Source organism: Schistocerca cancellata, chromosome 1, assembly GCF_023864275.1.
Source record: "Schistocerca cancellata isolate TAMUIC-IGC-003103 chromosome 1, iqSchCanc2.1, whole genome shotgun sequence".
Lineage (NCBI taxonomy): Eukaryota > Metazoa > Arthropoda > Insecta > Orthoptera > Acrididae > Schistocerca > Schistocerca cancellata.
Window position 1 is genome coordinate 7,715,736 of NC_064626.1, and position 20,722 is coordinate 7,736,457.

The 20,722-nt window shown below is 42.6% G+C and overlaps 1 protein-coding gene across 1 annotated transcript in view; it reads right to left on the reverse strand.

Moving 5' to 3' along the window:
- The window catches only part of LOC126163903 (ovarian-specific serine/threonine-protein kinase Lok-like), a 229,738-nt gene that overhangs the window by 101,380 nt on the left and 107,636 nt on the right, over window positions 1–20,722 (reverse strand). The window contains exons 3-4 of the mRNA XM_049920194.1: window positions 7,118–7,245; window positions 5,654–5,779 (exon numbers count right to left, since the gene is read on the reverse strand). Coding sequence (XP_049776151.1) covers window positions 5,654–5,779; window positions 7,118–7,245 — 254 coding nt within the window. The remainder of the gene's footprint in view (window positions 1–5,653; window positions 5,780–7,117; window positions 7,246–20,722) is intronic.

Here is a 20,722-nt window from a genome sequence, read left to right on the forward strand (position 1 = left end):
AGAGCATGCACAATGTCGGCACTAGTACAGTGTATATCCACCTTTCGCAGCAATGCAGGCTGCTATTCTCCCATGGAGACGATCGTAAAGATGCTGGATGTAGTCCTGTGGAACGGCTTGCCATGCCATTTCCACCTGGCGCCTCAGTTGGACCAGCGTTCGTGCTGGACGTGCAGACCGCGTGAGACGACGCTTCATCCAGTCCCAAACATGCTCAATGGGGGACAGATCCGGAGATCTTGCTGGCCAGGGTAGTTGACTTACACCTTCTAGAGCACGTTGGGTGGCACGGGATACATGCGGACGTGCATTGTCCTGTTGGAACAGCAAGTTCCCTTGCCGGTCTAGGAATGGTAGAACGATGGGTTCGATGACGATTTGGATGTGCCGTGCACTATTCAGTGTCCCCTCGACGATCACCAGTGGTGTACGGCCAGTGTAGGAGATCGCTCCACACACCATGATGCCGAGTGTTGGCCCTGTGTGCCTCGGTCGTATGCAGTCCTGATTGTGGCGCTCACCTGCACGGCGCCAAACACGCATACAACCATCATTGGCACCAAGGCAGAAGCGACTCTCATCGCTGAAGACGACACGTCTCCATTCGTCCCTCCATTCACGCCTGTCGCGACACCACTGGAGGCGGGCTGCACGATGTTGGGGCGTGAGCGGAAGACAGCCTAACGGTGTGCGGGACTGTAGCCCAGCTTCATGGAGACGGTTGCGAATGGTCCTCGCCGATACCCCAGGAGCAACAGTGTCCCTAATTTGCTGGGAAGTGGCGGTGCGGTCCCCTACGGCACTGCGTAGGATCCTACGGTCTTGGCGTGCATCCGTGCGTCGCTGCGGTCCGGTCCCAGGTCGACGGGCACGTGCACCTTCCGCCGACCACTGGCGACAACATCGATGTACTGTGGAGACCTCACGCCCCACGTGTTGAGCAATTCGGCGGTACGTCCACCCGGCCTCCCGCATGCCCACTATACGCCCTCGCTCAAAGTCCGTCAACTGCACATACGGTTCACGTCCACGCTGTCGCGGCATGCTACCAGTGTTAAAGACTGCGATGGAGCTCCGTACGCCACGGCAAACTGGCTGACACTGACGGCGGCGGTGCACAAATGCTGCGCAGCTAGCGCCATTCGACGGCCAACACCGCGGTTCCTGGTGTGTCCGCTGTGCCGTGCGTGTGATCATTGCTTGTACAGCCCTCTCGCAGTGTCCGGAGCAAGTATGGTGGGTCTGACACACCGGTGTCAATGTGTTCTTTTTTCCATTTCCAGGAGTGTATGTTTTCTGCTACAGTATTATTCTGCAGCATTTAACTGAAAATTAAAAGAACAAAAACTCCCCGGAATCCTAAAAATTTCTCAGGTTTTAACCAGATGATTCCCATTTTTCCAGAATTTCCTGAGGCATGTACACCCTGTATAACCTCATACAATGCTACACCAATCTAATCATCAGTTAAAACAAGGAGTCCACAGGTAATTAATTATAGGGCTGTCCTCTTGCTTTTGGTGAAACCTAAAGGTCAGGGGACTGTTTTCAATACAAACTGGTGTCAGTAACACTTCATCCTATGTCTGTGTTCGGACTGTTGACTGCACCAAGCATAACTTATTTTCTATCAGTTCCAGCCACTCTTCCTCCTGACAAAACAGCAGGTATCACAGTAATGATACAAGCTCCACTTGTGACCAGCAACAACATTTGACACTGACTTTGGGCAACACGCCCACCGGCATTCCAACACTACTGCAGATATGTGGTGCTGCCACTAGCACCTGGCAGACAGGATACACCCTGGTGAGTATGTAGATGGAGTTTGCAGTGAATTCATTTAATTTCTATTTCTTCTCCACAAATGCTGAATGCTGGCGAGAAACTTCAGAGAGAGAGAGAGAGAGAGAGAGAGAGAGAGAGAGAGAGAGAGGAGGGGGAGGGGGGTCCCTTTTGCCAGATGCCAAATTTATGGGGGCATATGCAATACACTCTGAATACAGCAATGAGTCAATATCTGGCATAGCAATCATCACCTTGACTGACATTCTGTCCCCATCAAACAGGCAAGCAACCAAACACACGAAGGCTCATGCAACTATAATACTCACTAATTCACCATTAAATACAGAGCACCAGTCCTGCAAGCTACTACATTTTGTCAGCTCAGCTGATGAGAGGGCACTTTGCTCTGTAGTACTGGTCACTCACATTGATACAGTGGCAAATGGGAATTCTGCTTTCTTCTCCCAAGGAAATGTGGCCAGTGCTACAACAGCCCAGCTACAAATCTCACATGCTATAATAGCACAGCTATATTTTTCTGAAGGTGGCCTGTCCTACATATAAATAGTAAGTTGCATTCTTACAACATTCTGCACAAACAGAAAAAACGTATGCATTACTAGGAGCTGTCGTCGGGCACCTATACCAACTTCGACCGTCGAAAGATTAATCACTGAATCTGTTCAGCTAACTGAAGACTGGGCATCCCCAAATGTCATAATCAACTGCTTAACCCGTTTATTCGTACTCCGACCCACGTCGAATTCATGAAAGTTACCACATATAAATGCTTCAATTTCAACTACATTACAAATGGTAAAATACATCAGTAACGGCACAAAAACCCCTGCTTGCAACAATCTCTTGATTTGCCACATATGTGCCTCATTTCCCATCTCTGCCACAGTTTTGGTTTCCCTCAACTTATTCTCAACATCCCTAAGTGAAGCATTTACTGGCATCAGTACTGTCAAAGCAAGCATTTTTTTTCTTTCTAATTAGAACAGTTATGAGTATTATATCACCGCCACATATAATTTAATGCTGCACCATTATAGGACTGAAACCTAAGATATACAATGAGGTGACAAAAGCCATGGGATAGCAATATGCATATATATACAGAGGACGGTAGTATCACATACACAATGTATAAAAGGGCAATGCATTTGCAGAGTTGTCATTTGTGAAAAGGTTTCTGAAGTGATTATGGCTGCACACTGGCAATTAACAGACAGCAACTGGAGCTAGCCACATGGGTATTCCATTTTGGACATCATTACAGAATTGAATATTCCAAGATCCACAGTGTAAAGCATGTGCTGAGATACGAAATTTCAGGCACTATTTTTCATCACAGACAACAAAGTAGCCGACGGCCTTTACTAAATGACCGAAAGTGGCGGTGTTTGTGTAGAGTTGTGAGTAGTAACACACAAGCAAAGCAACACTGCATGAAATAACCACAGAAATCGATGTGGGATGTCCAATGAATGTGGCAAAATTTGGCATTAATGGACTATAGCAGCAAGTGACTGACACTAGTGCCATTGCTAACATCACATCATTTGCAGTGCTTATCCTGGGGTTGTGAGCATATCAATTGGATTCTAGATGACCGGAAAACAGTGGGCTGGTCAGATGAGTCCCGATTTCAATTATTATGAGTTGATGTTAGGTTTCAAATGTGGCGCAGACCTCAAGAAGCAAGGGATCAAGGTTATCAGCAAGGCACTGTGCAAGTTGGTGGTGGCTCTATAATGGTGTGTTTACATGGAATGGACTGGGTCCTCTGGTCAAACTGAACTGATCACTGACTTAAGTGGTTATGTTCACCTACTTGGAAACCATTTGCTGTGATTCGTGAACTTCATGTTCCCAAACGAGTATCATATCACCAGACCACAGTTGTTCGCAATTGGTTGGAAGATCACTCTGGACAATTTGAGTGAATGATGTAGCCACCTCTATCACCTCACATTAATCCTTTCAAACATTTATGGGACCCACTTCTGGGAGATGAAATTTTGCACACAAAATCCTGCACTGGCAACACTTTCTAAATTATGGATGGCTATAGGCGCAGAATGGCTCAATACTTCTGCTAGGAATATCCAATGATGTGCTGAGTCCAAACCATGTTGAGCTGCTGCACTATGCCAGGCAAAAGGAGGTCAGACATGATATTAGGAGGTCCAATGACTTTTGTCACTTTGTGTAAATCTCTTATTATATTTCCTTCTTGGCTTTAATGACTCATCTCATACATATATAATGGGCAGCCAAATGAAACCCAGTCACAAGTGCAAAGTAATGGTAACCATTTTATTAACTCAAAAATGTAGTTATACACAGTACACAGCCAAAAATCGTCACCAAAACCTTTGGCACATTTATCCGATTGTGACACTAGCAGGTCGATTCCATCCTTGTAGAAGCTAGTAGGCTGCTGTCGGATCCAGGCCTGGACCCAGTCACACATTTCGTCATCCACTGCGAATTGATGTCTGCGAATTGATGTCCGTGAATAGCTTGTTTCAGAGGTCCAAACACATGCAAGTCACACAGTGAAAGGTCAGGACTGTCGGTGGATGTTCCAGTGTTTCCCACCGAAACTGCTGCAATGCTGTCTTCGACGCATTGGCCTTGTGTGGGCAGGCATTATCGTGCAGGAGAATAATGCCATTGGACAACATGCCTTGGTGTTTCGACTTGATGGCTCGTCTAAGGTTCTGTAAAATGGCTTGATAACGCTGGGCATTGATGGTGGTTCCCATTCCAGAAACTCGACGAGCAGTGGGCCATCGCGGTCAAAATAGAAGGCTATCGTGACCTTACCAGAACTGGTGTGCATGGCCTTTGATTTCTTTGGAGGTAGTGAAATCGCCTGTTTCCACTGCTTCTTCTGATGCTTGCTTTCCGGTTTAAAATGGTGACATCATGTTTCGTCACCTGTGACAATATGCAACAAAAAGCCATATTCCTCCTCATAATAACGTTGCAGATGACTCAAAGACAGCACCATTTGAGTATAGCACTGTTCGGCGGTCAGTTGGTGGAGAACCCGCTGGGCACAGATTTTTTGAAAGTCCTGATGCATTGTGGTGTGGGCAGTGCCCACGCTAATATCCAGTAACCGATGTATATCGTCCACAGTGATTCTGCAGTTGTCCAAAACTAAAGCATTCACTTCCGCAACCATTTACAGTGTGACGACACGATGAGCCTGTCCAGGGTGAGCATTGTTTCCCAGTGACTTGTGCCTCTCAAGGAATTGTTTGTGCCATTCCACGACACTTGAACGGCTCAAACTGTACTCACCGTACACAGCCTTCATGCACCAGTATGTATCACAGCCTCCAATTCCCTCTGCCACCAAAAATCTAATCATTCCTCGTTGTTTCTACTTACTCGCCTGCATGTTCGATAATGGACGATAACTTGTGTGACCACCTTATCTTCAGCATGAAACCACACTGGTGCTATGCAACATCAAACAGCATGCACGCATCATAGACGCACTGACCAGGTTTAATTTGTATGAACCTCATAATATGCTTTTCATCTATCTGTCACAGCTTCATCCGTTAAGTCCTTACTTGCTAGTACAATACTAATTATTAAGGTATAAGAACAAGGCAGTCTATAATGTTTCAGTAATTACAGTTCTTACTCAGCAACACAATTTCTTTCCAGTACTAACCTCCTTATCTAATGAATTAAGCAAGTCATAGTGATCTTCACTTTCCAGTTGCTTAACATTGTCAAGAGTCCATAATATTCTATTTCTCAACAACTGCTCTTCATATTGTTATCAAAATAAAGTTACTACAAAATAACAACCCAGAATGTATTTCATACATACGTGCTTCAAGGATGTCAGTATTTTTACTTCATTCATTACTTTTTCTGGGTCCAGTAATAAATGTCTTCCTCCTTTTGTTAATCGTTTTTTCTCCACAACCTTCATCGCAAACCTGTTACATGTTTTCTGTGAATACATAAAGTAAAAAGTTAAAAAAAAAAAAAAAAGAGCTGAGAAAAAGTACAAAATTTCTATTCACTAAAGTGTAGCTCGAGGCATAGGCACCACCCACATTACACACAAATGAAATGCTTCAACCACTACCGCATTTAATGTCACATTCTTATGCAAACTTCAATGTCACAATTTATCATTTAGTAGTTACTCTCAAGTACATGAAAATGAACTATTCTTAATATTCTGTCAGTAATGATCTAACAGCATGATTTTTAACAATATTCCCCTACAATCACTCACTGGATCCACAGCTCTTCCACTGCATATACATTCTTCACTTTCGTGTCTTTTCTTTCTCTCCCGAATGTTAAACAAACAAGAGATTCATTGCCTTTTGTGCGGAACTAAATAAAATGAGACTTGTATAATGGAAACATAATACAGCCTTCTGTGTAAAAAAAGTAATACTTTAAAAATAACGCATAAATGAAGTCATGTATTTTTTAAAAAATGCTGGAAAAATAAAGTCAATAACCAAGACAGTAGATTGTAAATAATAAAGAAAAAAAGAGAGAAAACTTTCAGCATCATATTAACAACTTGATTAATGTATTATTATTATTAATGGATATTATGAAATTACCACCACAAAAATTTAATAGAAATAACAGGGCATGCTTGTTTTTACAAATTACTTTAAAATTACACAGGTAAATCAAAATGTTCAAAGAAATTCTACTTACAAGGCAGATGCAGACAAAGGCACAAACATTAAGCACATGAACACTTAACACTTTTTTTACCTTGATGAAGATGTGTTATGAGACCATGACAATAGAACTGAATGTGCAGGATATTATTCCCAAAAGCTCCTGTCTTACGAGCATTACTGGTGCCAAAACATATGAATTCATTTCCAAATCCACAAAACCTTATGCTTATTAAAACCAAAAGTAGTTGCCAAAATGAACTTACTGCAAATTTACATATGAAAACTAACTTCTGCAATCAGAGGTTGCTTCATTCAGTTAAAGTACTTAAGGTTGTGAAGGTGGAAAGCAATGAGATAAACCAGTTGCCAAGACAGATTTAAAAATTAGGTGTCATAGAGGGCAGTTGATAAGGCGGAGATAAATGGCGGCCAGACTGAAAATAGAAGCATAGGTGATATAAACATAATGGTTCTGACTACTGAAGAATAGAGCACTCTGTTGCTACACTGGATGAAGGAATCTCCAGTTCTGTGTCAATATATGTGTGTGTGTGTCTATCTACTGCTGCCTCGTATGTACAACTTATTTATCATTATGCTCTCATTTTCCTTACAAGCAAAGGATTGTATTTTACCTTCTCAAACACCAGGAACACTTCGCCACATGCTCCAGCACCTAGCTTCCGAGATATCACGTATCGAGATCTTACAGCTTCAGGATAGTCCAAAGAATCGTAAGAGCTGGCACTCATGAAGAGATAAACTGCAAATTGTACGATAAAGTTAACTGTCACTGATAGGTGCTATTAAGGTACGTATCAGAATAAGGACTCTCTACAACCAAGACAAATTAAACTTATATAGATCGTGGCAAACGTCCTTTAAAAGCAACATAGCAGGATTCTACTGAACTACTGTGAACCATGTGAACAAGGTTGACTAGCATTGCTGCTACAATCCTATGTTACTAGTTCTCTCACCAGTTAAGTGTCTGGCTTGGCAGAGAGTTCTTTGAACCACCTTCAGACTATTTGTCTAGCATTTCATCTCCAACAGCACGTGGGAAAAATCAACACTTAATTTTTTTTTCTTCCATGAACTCCTATTTCTTTTCTGCCTATGTAGTTTGACAATAATAAAATATTTGCACATTTAGAGGAGGAAGTTGGTGACTGAAATTTCATGAAAATATGTCAGCACAACAAAGGACGCCTTTGTTTTAATGACTGTCATCCCAAGTCGATTATAATACCCGTGACAAACCCCTCCTTACTTTGTGGTAATACAAAACAAGCTAGCCTTCTTTGAACTTTTACAACGTCATCTGTCAACCCTATCTAGTAAGGACCCCCATTCAGCACAAAAATGCTCTAGCAGAGAACAAACAAGAATAGTGTTGACAGTCCCTTTAGTAGATCAATTGCATCTGCTAAGTGTTCTGCCAATAAAATGAGGTGACAAAAGCCCAGGGATACCAATATGCCCTTATACATGTGGTGATAGTATCATGTACACAATGTATGAAGGGCAGTGTATTAGTGGAGCTGTCATTTGTACTGAGATGATTCATGAGAAAAGGTTCCCAATGTGATTATGGCTCCACAACGGGAATTAACGGACTTTGAACATGGAACGGTAGTTGGAGGTAGACGCATCAGATATGCAATTACAGAAAAGGTTAGGGAACTCAATATTCCATGATTCACAGTGCCAACAGTGTGACGAGAATATCAAATATCAGGTATAAATCAAACAATGGAAAATCATGAATGGCATGTAACAATATTATGAGAAGGAAAGTTGCTACTCACCATATAGCAAAGATGTTGAGTGGCAGGTAGGCACAACAAAAAGACTCTCAGGTATAACATTTACCAAATATTTCAGTACAGACAATGAAGTGACTAATGGCCTTCACTTAACAACCAAGAGCAGCGGAGTTTGCATAGAGTTGTCAGTGCTGACAGACAAACACCACTGACTGAAATGACTGCAGAAATCAACGTGGAAATATGATGAACATTCCATGATGACAGTGCGGCGAAGTTAGGCGTTAATGGGCTATGGCAGCAGACGATCGACAAGTGCCTTTGCTAAGAGCACGATATTGCCTGCAGTGCTTCCCTGGGCTTAGTACCATATCGAATAGACCCTTGACGACTAGAAAACTGTGGCCTGGTCAGATGAGTTCCAATTTTAGTTGAGAAGAGCTGATGGTAGTGTGGCACAGGTCCCACAAAGCCATGGACCCAAGCTGTCAATAATACATTGTGCAACCCTGTGGTGGCTACATCATGGTGTGGGGTGTGTTTACATGAAATGGACTGGGTCCTCTGGTCCCAATGAACCTATCGTTGACTGGAAATGGTTCTGTCCAGCTACTTGGAAAACATTTGCAGCCATTCGTGGAGTTCACATTCCCAAACAACAATGGAATTTTATGGATGACACTGCGCCATGTTATCTGGCCACAACCGTTTGTGACTGGTTTGAACACTCTGGACAATTTGAACAAATTGTTTGGTTACCCAGACTGCCCAATATGGACATAATTGAGAGGTCACGTTTGTACATGATGTCCTGGACTAGCATCACTTTTGCAATTATGGATGGCTATAGAGGCAGCGCAGTTCAGTTCAATATTTCTGGAGGGGACTTCCAATGATTTGTTGTGTCCAGGTCATGTTGAGTTGCTGCATTGCACCTGGCAAAAGAGGTCCGATATGATATTAGGCTTTGTCACCTTAGTGTGTATATGGACAGAAAATGGGAGAGGATGTGTGTACCTACTCCCTCCAAACACTGTCAATGACCGCCTTTTCCCCCTCTCAAAGCCAATCACCTCACTAAGTCACTCACTTCCCTTCCTTTACTAAATCGATCACCCTCCTCCCTCTACGTCAATATCTCCATCCCCATCCCCCTCCTCCTCCATGTCTATCTCCTCCTCCCCACACTCTCTCTCCATCGCAAATTTGTTTCCCCAACCCAATAATAGGCTGCTGGTGCTTTGTGTGCCAAGTTTGGTTGAAATCGTCACACACACACACACACACACACACACACACACACACACACACACACACACGAAATTACCCTCATATTACTAACAGAGATAACAGAGTCATCAAATTAAAGGCCTATTCCTCACTGTAGTGATAGGCAATAATTGAAAACAGGTAGCAGAAAAAAAATTGTTGTTTACTATGATGATATCTTCATAATAATAATAATAATAATAATAATAATAATAATAATATTGTTTTACTCTTAAAATCGAAGGAGAAATACCACACAAGCAGTTTGAATTTTAATTGATCACATAACACAGGAGGGCACTCATAAATTGGAACTATTGGTAAGAACTGGAGGCACATGAAATGTCCATGCAGCAAAGTACTTACAAACTTTAGTACTGTCTAAAGAGAAAGAGTTCTCACAAACTACCATTTATTTAATCAGTACTGCAATATTAAACTCTAGATAATTACATTTGCTTTATTCATATTTATTACACAAATGATGCAAAACTGAGGGCAAAGTAACCTTAATGAGAAGGGAAAAGGAATAGAAACTTCAAAAATAAACGAAAAAGTTAAAATGAAAGGTGATAAAATGTACTGAACATTTTCCAAATGTACCAATTCTCTCTGTAAAGTTAGGCATGGAGCACAATAAAAACTTACAATGCCACCAACAAAGTTGCAATGTATAATCATCCATAAAGGATAAGGAGGAGTAAAAAAGAATGGAATGCACAGGGAGGCACATAAAATGAATAAGGGAGAACTACAGGACAAATAGCTAATGCTACTAGTTGGGGAGCGAAAGAAAATTTCAAGAAAGGTAAGAGGCAGCAGGAATCATATCTGCAATACAAGTTATAAGAAAGGAAAATAATCAGATGAGCAAAGGGGGAAGACTCATGAGAGGGAAAGTGAAAACTGTGTTAGCAATATTTGCTTTTGTTTTACTGAGTTTCATCACTAAGATAAGGAACAGAGGAGAAAAGGATACTGTGCATAAGTGCTGAAGGAGCAGAGTAGATTAACTGGATCATTTACAATAAATTTACTCCAGAAGTTATAGAATTATTTCCCCAAAATACTCCCTGTCACAGTACGTAACATTTTCTATTCTTTGTAATCACCAACAACAAATACCAGGCCACACTTCTCAAGTAATATTGTTTAATACTGATGCATAAAACTATAGCTTTCTCATATGTACAAAATTGATGCTCCCATAGCTTTTCTTTTTTCTCGGTGAACATGAGGACTGAGATGAGTGTCAGTGAAGCATTGTCGTGGAAAATGGAACCACTTTTCTTCTTCTCTGAGCACTCTAAACCTGAAGTAGTTTGGAGTGTGTAGCTCACAGCCAATAGTAATTGCCAGTTAAGGTTCCATATAAATGAGCGTCACAAAGAATGAAGTGGCCAATTTCTTCCAATAATTGCAATTCCTCCAACATCATCAGTTGAGGATTCATCAATGAAGTGAAAAACACCAAAATAGAGTTAGATTTCAGTTTCACTGTAATATAACAGTGTCTCAACACCAGTTACTATGTTGTTCAATTTTATATTAGCACAAATTGACACCAGGCTACGGACTTGGAATCTGCTATCAATACAGCGACGAATAGGTATACCAAAGGTATCAAAATGTTTGTGTTCACTGATAGAATATTGAATTGACGATATTGAATTAACGGTTATTCAATAAGAAGTTAAGCAGATTAATTCATCACTGAAACTGCACGTGCAGTTCAGTGGTGTACAGCGATGGATTATATACTTCAATCTTCACTCCCAAGTCTCATGTCTGCCTAAGTTGCCTGTGTACTTACTGTCAGAAGCACTGTTCACAAAATGGAACTCATACTCTGAGAAAGTATTGTGAGCATCTCCACGCAGAAGACATGCTTTGTTGGTGCTGCACATTTTTGCATTTTGACCAAGAAACTGATGCTACAATGTGCATGCTTTCACACCAATGTAGCAGTTGTCACAGACTCAGCTAAGTAAAAAAACTTGTGGATTTCACACATTTATCTATATGTAAAAGCCAACTTAGGAATTTTACTTTATGCGAGGTCATATGTGCCAGATGCTTGTGCTGATCTGAAATGGTGGTTCAACATATTTAACTGTTCAAGTTGCTTCTGCACAATCTTTCACTGGTTGTGTCAATACTGCCCGTCATGGTACAGAGTCATCCACTGACGTAAAAAAGCGAGTTAGGTGCACAATGTGGTGGTGGTATACCTCCTTCCAGCCACACAGGTGGGATGAGGTCCTCCTTACTTGTCTTTGCATAGGCGACAGTCCTATGAAGCAAGGCTCCTTGTTTCAGCAAGAGAACTCTCCAATGTGTGACGCTTGTGGCATACAGAACACCATGCTGCTAGATGTCATTACTACATGCCTGTTTACTTGATATCAAAGAAGTACATTCCTTATATTCATATATTTAAAAAGAAAGATGATGAGACTTACCAAACAAAAGCGCTGGCAGGTCGATAGACACACAAACAAACACAAACATACACACAAAAATCTAGCTTTCGCAACCAACGGTTGCCTCGTCAGGAAAGAGGGAAGGAGAAGGAAAGGCAAAAGGATATGGGTTTTAAGGGAGAGGGTAAGGAGTCATTCCAATCCCGGGAGCGGAAAGACTTACCTTAGGGGGAAAAAAGGACAGGTATACACTCGCACACACACACATATCCATCCGCATATACACAGACACAAGCAGACATTTGTAAAGGCAAAGAGTTTGGGCAGAGATGTCAGTCGGGACGGAAGTACAGAGGCAAAGATGATGTTGAAAGACAGGTGAGGTATGAGCGGCGGCAGATTGAAATTAGAAATTAGCGGAGATTGAGGCCTGGCGGATAGCGAGAAGAGAGGATATGCTGAAGGGCAAGTTCCCATCTCCAGAGTTCAGACAGGTTGGTGTCTGAACTCCGGAGATGGGAACTTGCCCTTCAGCATATCCTCTCTTCTCGCTATCCGCCAGGCCTCAATATCCGCTAATTTCTAATTTCAATCTGCCGCCGCTCATACCTCACCTGTCTTTCAACATCATCTTTGCCTCTGTACTTCCGTCCCGACTGACATCTCTGCCCAAACTCTTTGCCTTTACAAATGTCTGCTTGTGTCTGTGTATATGCGGATGGATATGTGTGTGTGTGCGCGCGAGTGTATACCTGTCCTTTTTTCCCCCTAAGGTAAGTCTTTCCGCTCCCGGGATTGGAATGACTCCTTACCCTCTCCCTTAAAACCCATATCCTTTTGCCTTTCCTTCTCCTTCCCTCTTTCCTGACGAGGCAACCATTGGTTGCGAAAGCTAGATTTTTGTGTGTATGTTTGTGTTTGTTTGTGTGTCTATCGACCTGCCAGCGCTTTTGTTTGGTAAGTCTCATCATCTTTCTTTTTAAATATATTTTTCCCACGTGGAATGTTTCCCTCTATTATATTCCTTATATTCAAGCGTATAGAAAACTTTGTGCAAATTCTATGGAAGAAAATGTAGAAGATAAAATGGAAACGATTGTGCCTGCAAGTCATATAACAAATTTAATGGAAACGGAAGCTTTATTAAAACATGCACATGTGCTATGTCTCTTTATAATTTCAAAACTATTTAGTTACAGAAAGAATTATAGCTCACTAGCGAGAACATTGTCAAATGTGGACAATGCACACTCGCATCATGTCCACCAGATGGGAGCTAGCTATAAACCACAGGCACAACAGTAAAATGGTACAAAAATGTCATCAGACGCCACAGCATCACCGCCACACATCATCTATAAAACAATCATAATTATCAATATCAATGTCAACCCTTTGTTGCCTTGACTATGAAAATTAACAATTTTTTTTTTATGGATCACAGCAGTAAATAGTAACGTAACTGAATTTTTTTTTCAGAATTCTACATTTATTTTTTTACCATTTTACAAAGCTGGTACTTCAAAGTACTGTCTGGCCCTCCCATGGGTTTCCAACCAACATGTTTCAGTACAGCACTTCTCTTAAGCAATGAATCAAAATGTTTTAGAATGCATTAAGTCTAGAAATCAGTGACAATTAAGATGGTAATTACACAGTTACTGCATGAATTCAGAAAAAATATATTTTTATTGTAACAGAGAAGTACTCAACAAAATAAACATTTTGTGTTTGGTCTAGATTCCAGAGTGAAATTTTCACTCTGCAGCGGAGCATGCGCTGATATGAAACTTTCTGGTCGAGATTGATACCTCCTTCTGCTGCATACATACTTACTCATATCTTTTCCTATTTGATGAAAATACAACGAAATGAACATTTATTTATCTTATCATTTGGGGCTAATTTCTTACTTCTGTAGCACATATTGCTACCTAGCCCAACTTGCCTCACAGCTCTGGGACTGTTACATATTGCATTTGCATGACCCATGAGCCCCTGAACAACATTTCTCAAGTTGGCCCCTCTCCGATCTTAGATCCCAAGAGGAAGAAAATGTGTCCAGTCTTTGAAAAAATTTAAAAAGGCACAAGTCGCACCAGTCTACAACAAGAGTAGTAGAAATAATCCACAAAACTACGGGTAGTAGTCCAATACCCTTGACATCGATAAGTTGTAGAATCTTAGAACATATTCTGAGCTCACACTTAATGAGGTATCTCTGAAAGAATGGCCTCATTAATGTCAACCAGCATGTATTCCGAAAACATTAATTTTGTGAAACCCGACTTTCACTTTTCTCACATGGCATACTGAAAGCTTTGGATCAAGGCCGTCGAGTAGGTGCAATATTTCTTGATTTCTAAACAGCATTTGACTCAGTACCACATTTATGCTTATTGTCAAAAGTAAGATCATATGGGGTATCAAGTGAAATTTGTAATTGGATTGAGGGCTTCTTGGTAGGGAGGATGCAGCATGTAATCCTGGATGGAGAATCATCATCATCAGAAATACTTTTGCCCCATGGAAGTGTGTTGGGACCCTTACTGTTCACGTTCTATACCAATGACCTTGCAGGCAATACGAATAGTAACCTCGGACAAGACATTCTACCATTTGTCAGTTTTTATCACCATGCTTGTTGTTGCTTGGACTTGGTACATCAATTAGCCTCCCACAGGTGCAAGAGAATGAAGTCCCACAGGACTCCGTGCAGAATGTTACACCCTTCCTTACCAATATAAACAAGCTAGTTACCTCCAGCGGACCAGTGATCATCCCTCTACTGTATGCCAGTGACTTTTGCATTTGGTATAGCTCCCAATATGTAATCTCAGCTGCAAGCAAGCTCCCAATCTGTAGCCTTGGTTGAACATCAGCTCCAAGGTGCTGTCCAAGGGGGGGCTTCATTTGGAAAATTTCCCATGTCTTTCACTTCTCTCCCACAAAAATGCAAGTTTTGCATTTCTACAGTCACACCACAGACCAGGACTCTAACCCGACCTCAATTCCCAAGTGCTGTTCACAACTGATGTGAGCCCCTCCATTTTTCGCATTAATTGCAGCCTCAATGCATTCTCATTAAGGAGACATACAATAGTATACATCCACATTGAGAGTTGTCTACCATAGAGATGAATTTATACAGTATGTAAGTCATATGTGCTCTTTCCGACATGTAAAAAGAACAGACAACAATGAATAACTCCTGCAGCTTTACATTCATAACTAATGGGAAATTGGTACACCATAGTGCCTTTGGATGTTGAAATAATTCGACAGCTGCACTTGAAAATTTGTGACGGACTGGGATTCAAATTCAGATACTCTGCTTCTCTGGAACAGGTTGCCTTAACCGGGCATCTGGACACACTTCTCTTCCAACCCAAATTCCCGAGTGCTGTTTGCTACCAAAGTTGTGCCCCATTTATTTTCCCCATTGCTCACAACTTCACCGTATTCCCATGACAAGATGAATAATGGTGTGCATCTGCTTTGAAAGAGTCATCTACCCATCGAGGTGTGTCTCTACAACTATATGTGTGGTGTTTGCTCTTTTTGACTTTCTAATAAGTGAAACGAAGTGATCAGTTTCTGCAATACCTTTGTTTGCCACAGGAATTAGCATAAAAGCCTTTACACAGTGCAGAATGCTAAATATATCTGCGCCACAGAGAGTACAATTGTAATCCCTTAACAGTGGTTCTGGGTATCTGTTTGGAATTGTTCTTGCATTAAGCACATAGTAATCATCACATACACCTTACATGCCAACTATTTTGGGTGTGAAGACCAAGGACTATGAGGACAAATAACACCTTTACTGAGCATCAAGTTAAGCTCTGTCTTTGAAGTCATGAGGTGATCGGGAGCTAACGATCTAGGACAGTACGAAACTGGCGGGCCAGAGGTGGTTTCGATAAAATGCACAGTGTTGTGATGTACCTCCCTCAGTGCACTAGGTTGTCGAGCATCTCACTTTACCTGCTTTCTGCAATCTACACTGCGTCAGAATCCAGCAGCAGAAAGTGCACTGACACAATCGATAAGTCATGTATTTGCTACCTCAGGTAACAGATAGTAAGAAGCCAGGAAGTCGGCTCCAATTATAGGCTCCATGACATCCACAATAGTAAAATTCTGAATGAAGGCACGATGCAACCCCAAGTCCAGCTAAAAATGTTCTGTACTGTAAGTGGCTGTTAATAAATTGTTAGGAGCAGAAAGGCAGAACAAAGTTGTTGGTCGGAAATTTTACAGAAAAATCTGTGGGATAACACACAAATCTGTGGGATAACACACAAATCTGGGCCCACATCCAAATGGAATTTCCATCTAGTCTTCCAGTCACTAAAACAACTGGCAAACTAAACCTGGGATGAAGCATATGAAGGAAAAAATGTAGCAGCATAATTATCTGCAGGATATATATATATATATAATAGAGGAAAACGTTCCACGTGGGAAAAATATATTTAAAAAGAAAGATGATGAGACTTACCAAACAAAAGCGCTGGCAGGTCGATAGACACACAAACAAACACAAACATACACACAAAACCTAGCTTTCGCAACCAATGGTTGCCTCGTCAGGAAAAAGAGGGAAGGAGAGGGAAAGACAAAAGGATTTGGGTTTTAAGGGAGAGGGTAAGGAGTCATTCCAATCCCGGGAGCGGAAAGACTTACCTTAGGGGGAAAAAAGGACAGGTATACACTCGCACACACACACATATGTGAGATCCATCCTTCATGAAATCCTCCCCACTCCACCAAGTGTGTCTTTCCGCCGTCCACCTAACCTTCGTAACCTCTTAGTTCATCCCTATGAAATCCCCAAACCACCTTCCCTACCCTCTGGCTCCTACCCCTGTAACCGCCCCCGGTGTAAAACCTGTCCCATGCACCGTCCCACCACCACCTATTCCAGTCCTGTAACCCGGAAGGTGTACACGATCAAAGGCAGAGCCACGTGTGAAAGCACCCACGTGATTTACCAACTGACCTGCCTACACTGTGAAGCGTTCTATGTGGGAATGACCAGCAACAAACTGTCCATTCGCATGAATGGACACAGGCAGACAGTGTTTGTTGGTAATGAGGATCACCCTGTGGCTAAACATGCCTTGGTGCACGGCCAGCACATCTTGGCACAGTGTTACACCGTCCGGGTTATCTGGATACTTCCCACTAACACCAACCTGTCAGAACTCCGGAGATGGGAACTTGCCCTTCAGCATATCCTCTCTTCTCGCTATCCGCCAGGCCTCAATCTCCGCTAATTTCAATCTGCCGCCGCTCATACCTCACCTGTCTTTCAACATCATCTTTGCCTCTGTATTTCCGTCCCGACTGATAACTCTTTGCCTTTACAAATGTCTGCTTGTGTCTGTGCATGTGTGGATGGATAGGTGTGTGTGTGTGCGCGAGTGTAAACCTGTCCTTTTTTCCCCCTAAGGTAAGTCTTTCCGCTCCCGGGATTGGAATGACTCCTTACCCTCTCCCTTAAAACCCAATCCTTTTGTCTTTCCTTCTCCTTCCCTCTTTCCTGACGAGGCAACCGTTGGTTGCGAAAGCTAGAGTTTTGTGTGTATGTTTGTGTTTATTTGTGTGTCTATCGACCTGCCAGCGCTTTTGTTGGGTAAGTCTCATCATCTTTCTTTTTTAATATATTTTTCCCACGTGGAATGTTTCCCTCTATTATATATATATATATATACACATATATATATGGAATGTTTCCCTCTATATATATATATATATATATATATATATATATATATATATATATATATATGGTTATAATAGAAGGAAACATTCCACGAAGGAAAAATATATCTAAAAACAAAGATGATGTGACTTACCAAATGAAAGTGCTGGCAGGTCGACAGACACACAAACGAACACAAACATACACACAAAATTCAAGCTTTCGCAACAAACTGTTGCCTCATCAGGAAAGAGGGAAGGAGAGGGAAAGACGAAAGGATGTGGGTTTTAAGGGAGAGGGTAAGGAGTCATTCCAGTCCCGGGAGCGGAAAGACTCACCTCAGGGGGAAAAAAGGACGGGCACACACCCGCACACACACACACACCCATCCACACACACACAGACACAAGCAGACATATTTCTGCTTGTGTCTGTGTGTGTGTGGATGGGTGTGTGTGTGTGTGCGCGGGTGTGTGCCCGTCCTTTTTTCCCCCTGAGGTGAGTCTTTCCGCTCCCGGGACTGGAATGACTCCTTACCCTCTCCCTTAAAACCCACATCCTTTCGTCTTTCCCTCTCCTTCCCTCTTTCCTGATGAGGCAACAGTTTGTTGCGAAAGCTTGAATTTTGTGTGTATGTTTGTGTTCGTTTGTGTGTCTGTCGACCTGCCAGCACTTTCATTTGGTAAGTCACATCATCTTTGTTTTTAGATATATATATATATATATATATATATATATATATATATATATATATATATATATATATATATATATATATATATATATTCCTGGAAATGGAAAAAAGAACACATTGACACCGGTGTGTCAGACCCACCACACTTGCTCCGGACACTGCGAGAGGGCTGTACAAGCAATGATCACACGCACTGCACAGCGGACACACCAGGAACTGCGGTGTTGGCCGTCGAATGGCGCTAGCTGCGCAGCATTTGTGCACCGCCGCCGTCAGTGTCAGCCAGTTTGCCGTGGCATACGGAGCTCCATCGCAGTCTTTAACACTGGTAGCATGCCGCGACAGCGTGGAGGTAAACCGTATGTGCAGTTGACGGACTTTGAGCGAGGGCGTATAGTGGGCATGCGGGAGGCCGGGTGGACGTACCGCCGAATTGCTCAACACGTGGGGCGTGAGGTCTCCACAGTACATCGATGTTGTCGCCAGTGGTCGGCGGAAGGTGCACGTGCCCGTCGACCTGGGACCGGACCGCAGCGACGCACGGATGCACGCCAAGACCGTAGGATCCTACGCAGTGCCGTAGGGGACCGCACCGCCACTTCCCAGCAAATTAGGGACACTGTTGCTCCTGGGGTATCGGCGAGGACCATTCGCAACCGTCTCCATGAAGCTGGGCTACGGTCCCGCACACCGTTAGGCCGTCTTCCGCTCACGCCCCAACATCGTGCAGCCCGCCTCCAGTGGTGTCGCGACAGGCGTGAATGGAGGGACGAATGGAGACGTGTCGTCTTCAGCGATGAGAGTCGCTTCTGCCTTGGTGCCAATGATGGTCGTATGCGTGTTTGGCGCCATGCAGGTGAGCGCCACAATCAGGACTGCATACGACCGAGGCACACAGGGCCAACACCCGGCATCATGGTGTGGGGAGCGATCTCCTACACTGGCCGTACACCACTGGTGATCATCGAGGGGACACTGAATAGTGCACGGTACATCCAAACCGTCATCGAACCCATCGTTCTACCATTCCTAGACCGGCAAGGGAACTTGCTGTTCCAACAGGACAATGCACGTCCGCATGTATCCCGTGCCACCCAACGTGCTCTAGAAGGTGTAAGTGGCCAGCAAGATCTCCGGATCTGTCCCCCATTGAGCATGTTTGGGACTGGATGAAGCGTCGTCTCACGCGGTCTGCACGTCCAGCACGAACGCTAGTCCAACTGAGGCGCCAGGTGGAAATGGCATGGCAAGCCGTTCCACAGGACTACATCCAGCATCTCTACGATCGTCTCCATGGGAGAATAGCAGCCTGCATTGCTGCGAAAGGTGGATATACACTGTACTAGTGCCGACATTGTGCATGCTCTGTTGCCTGTGTCTATGTGCCTGTGGTTCTGTCAGTGTGATCATGTGATGTATCTGACCCCAGGAATGTGTCAATAAAGTTTCCCCTTCCTGGGACAATGAATTCACGGTGTTCTTATTTCAATTTCCAGGAGTGTGTGTGTCTATATATATATATATATATATATAAAAAACAAGAAAGATGATGAGACTTACCAAACAAAAGCGCTGGCAGGTCGATAGACACACAAACAATCACAAACATACACACAAAATTCTAGCTTTCGCAACCAATGGCTGCCTCATCAGGAAAGAGGGAAGGAGAGGGAAAGACAAAAGGATATGGGTTTTAAGGAAGAGGGTAAGGAGTCATTCCGATCCCGGGAGCGGAAAGACTTACCTTAGGGGGAAAAAAGGACAGGTATACACTCGCACACACACACATATCCATCCGCATATACACAGACACAAGCAGACATTTGTAAAGGCAAATATATATATATATAGAGAGAGAGAGAGAGACACACACACACACACACACACACACACACACACACACACACACACACTGTATTCGAATATTAAATTTATAGTTTTCAATCATTCATCCAAATATTAGAAGTGTGTTTACATTTTGCAGCGTGCAATTGCAGCTGCGGCAGTTCTTAAGTTCTAACAAAGTTTTTTGTGCACTGTTATTCAGTTATTAAATTTTCAGTTATTAAATTTAGAAGTTTTCAACGGTGTCTCATGCTCTTTCTGGTGAAATAACAGTTTCACAAACTTTTGCCCACTGTGTTTTACAGAGTTGTTTGTAGATTGTAGCTATTTACTAAATTTAGTAAAGCAGTTTCAGCTAAGGTTTCTTATTGTTTGCAGTGAAATATTTCAGTCCAACTTTTGTTCACTGTGTTTAATTTCATTGAGTGTTCCAGTAATTGCTTAAATTTTTGGTTATAGATGATAAACTGTGTGAAGTTTTGTGGTATTGGTAACAGTTGTGGTTTAGTAGTATTAATAAAGTAGTTGCT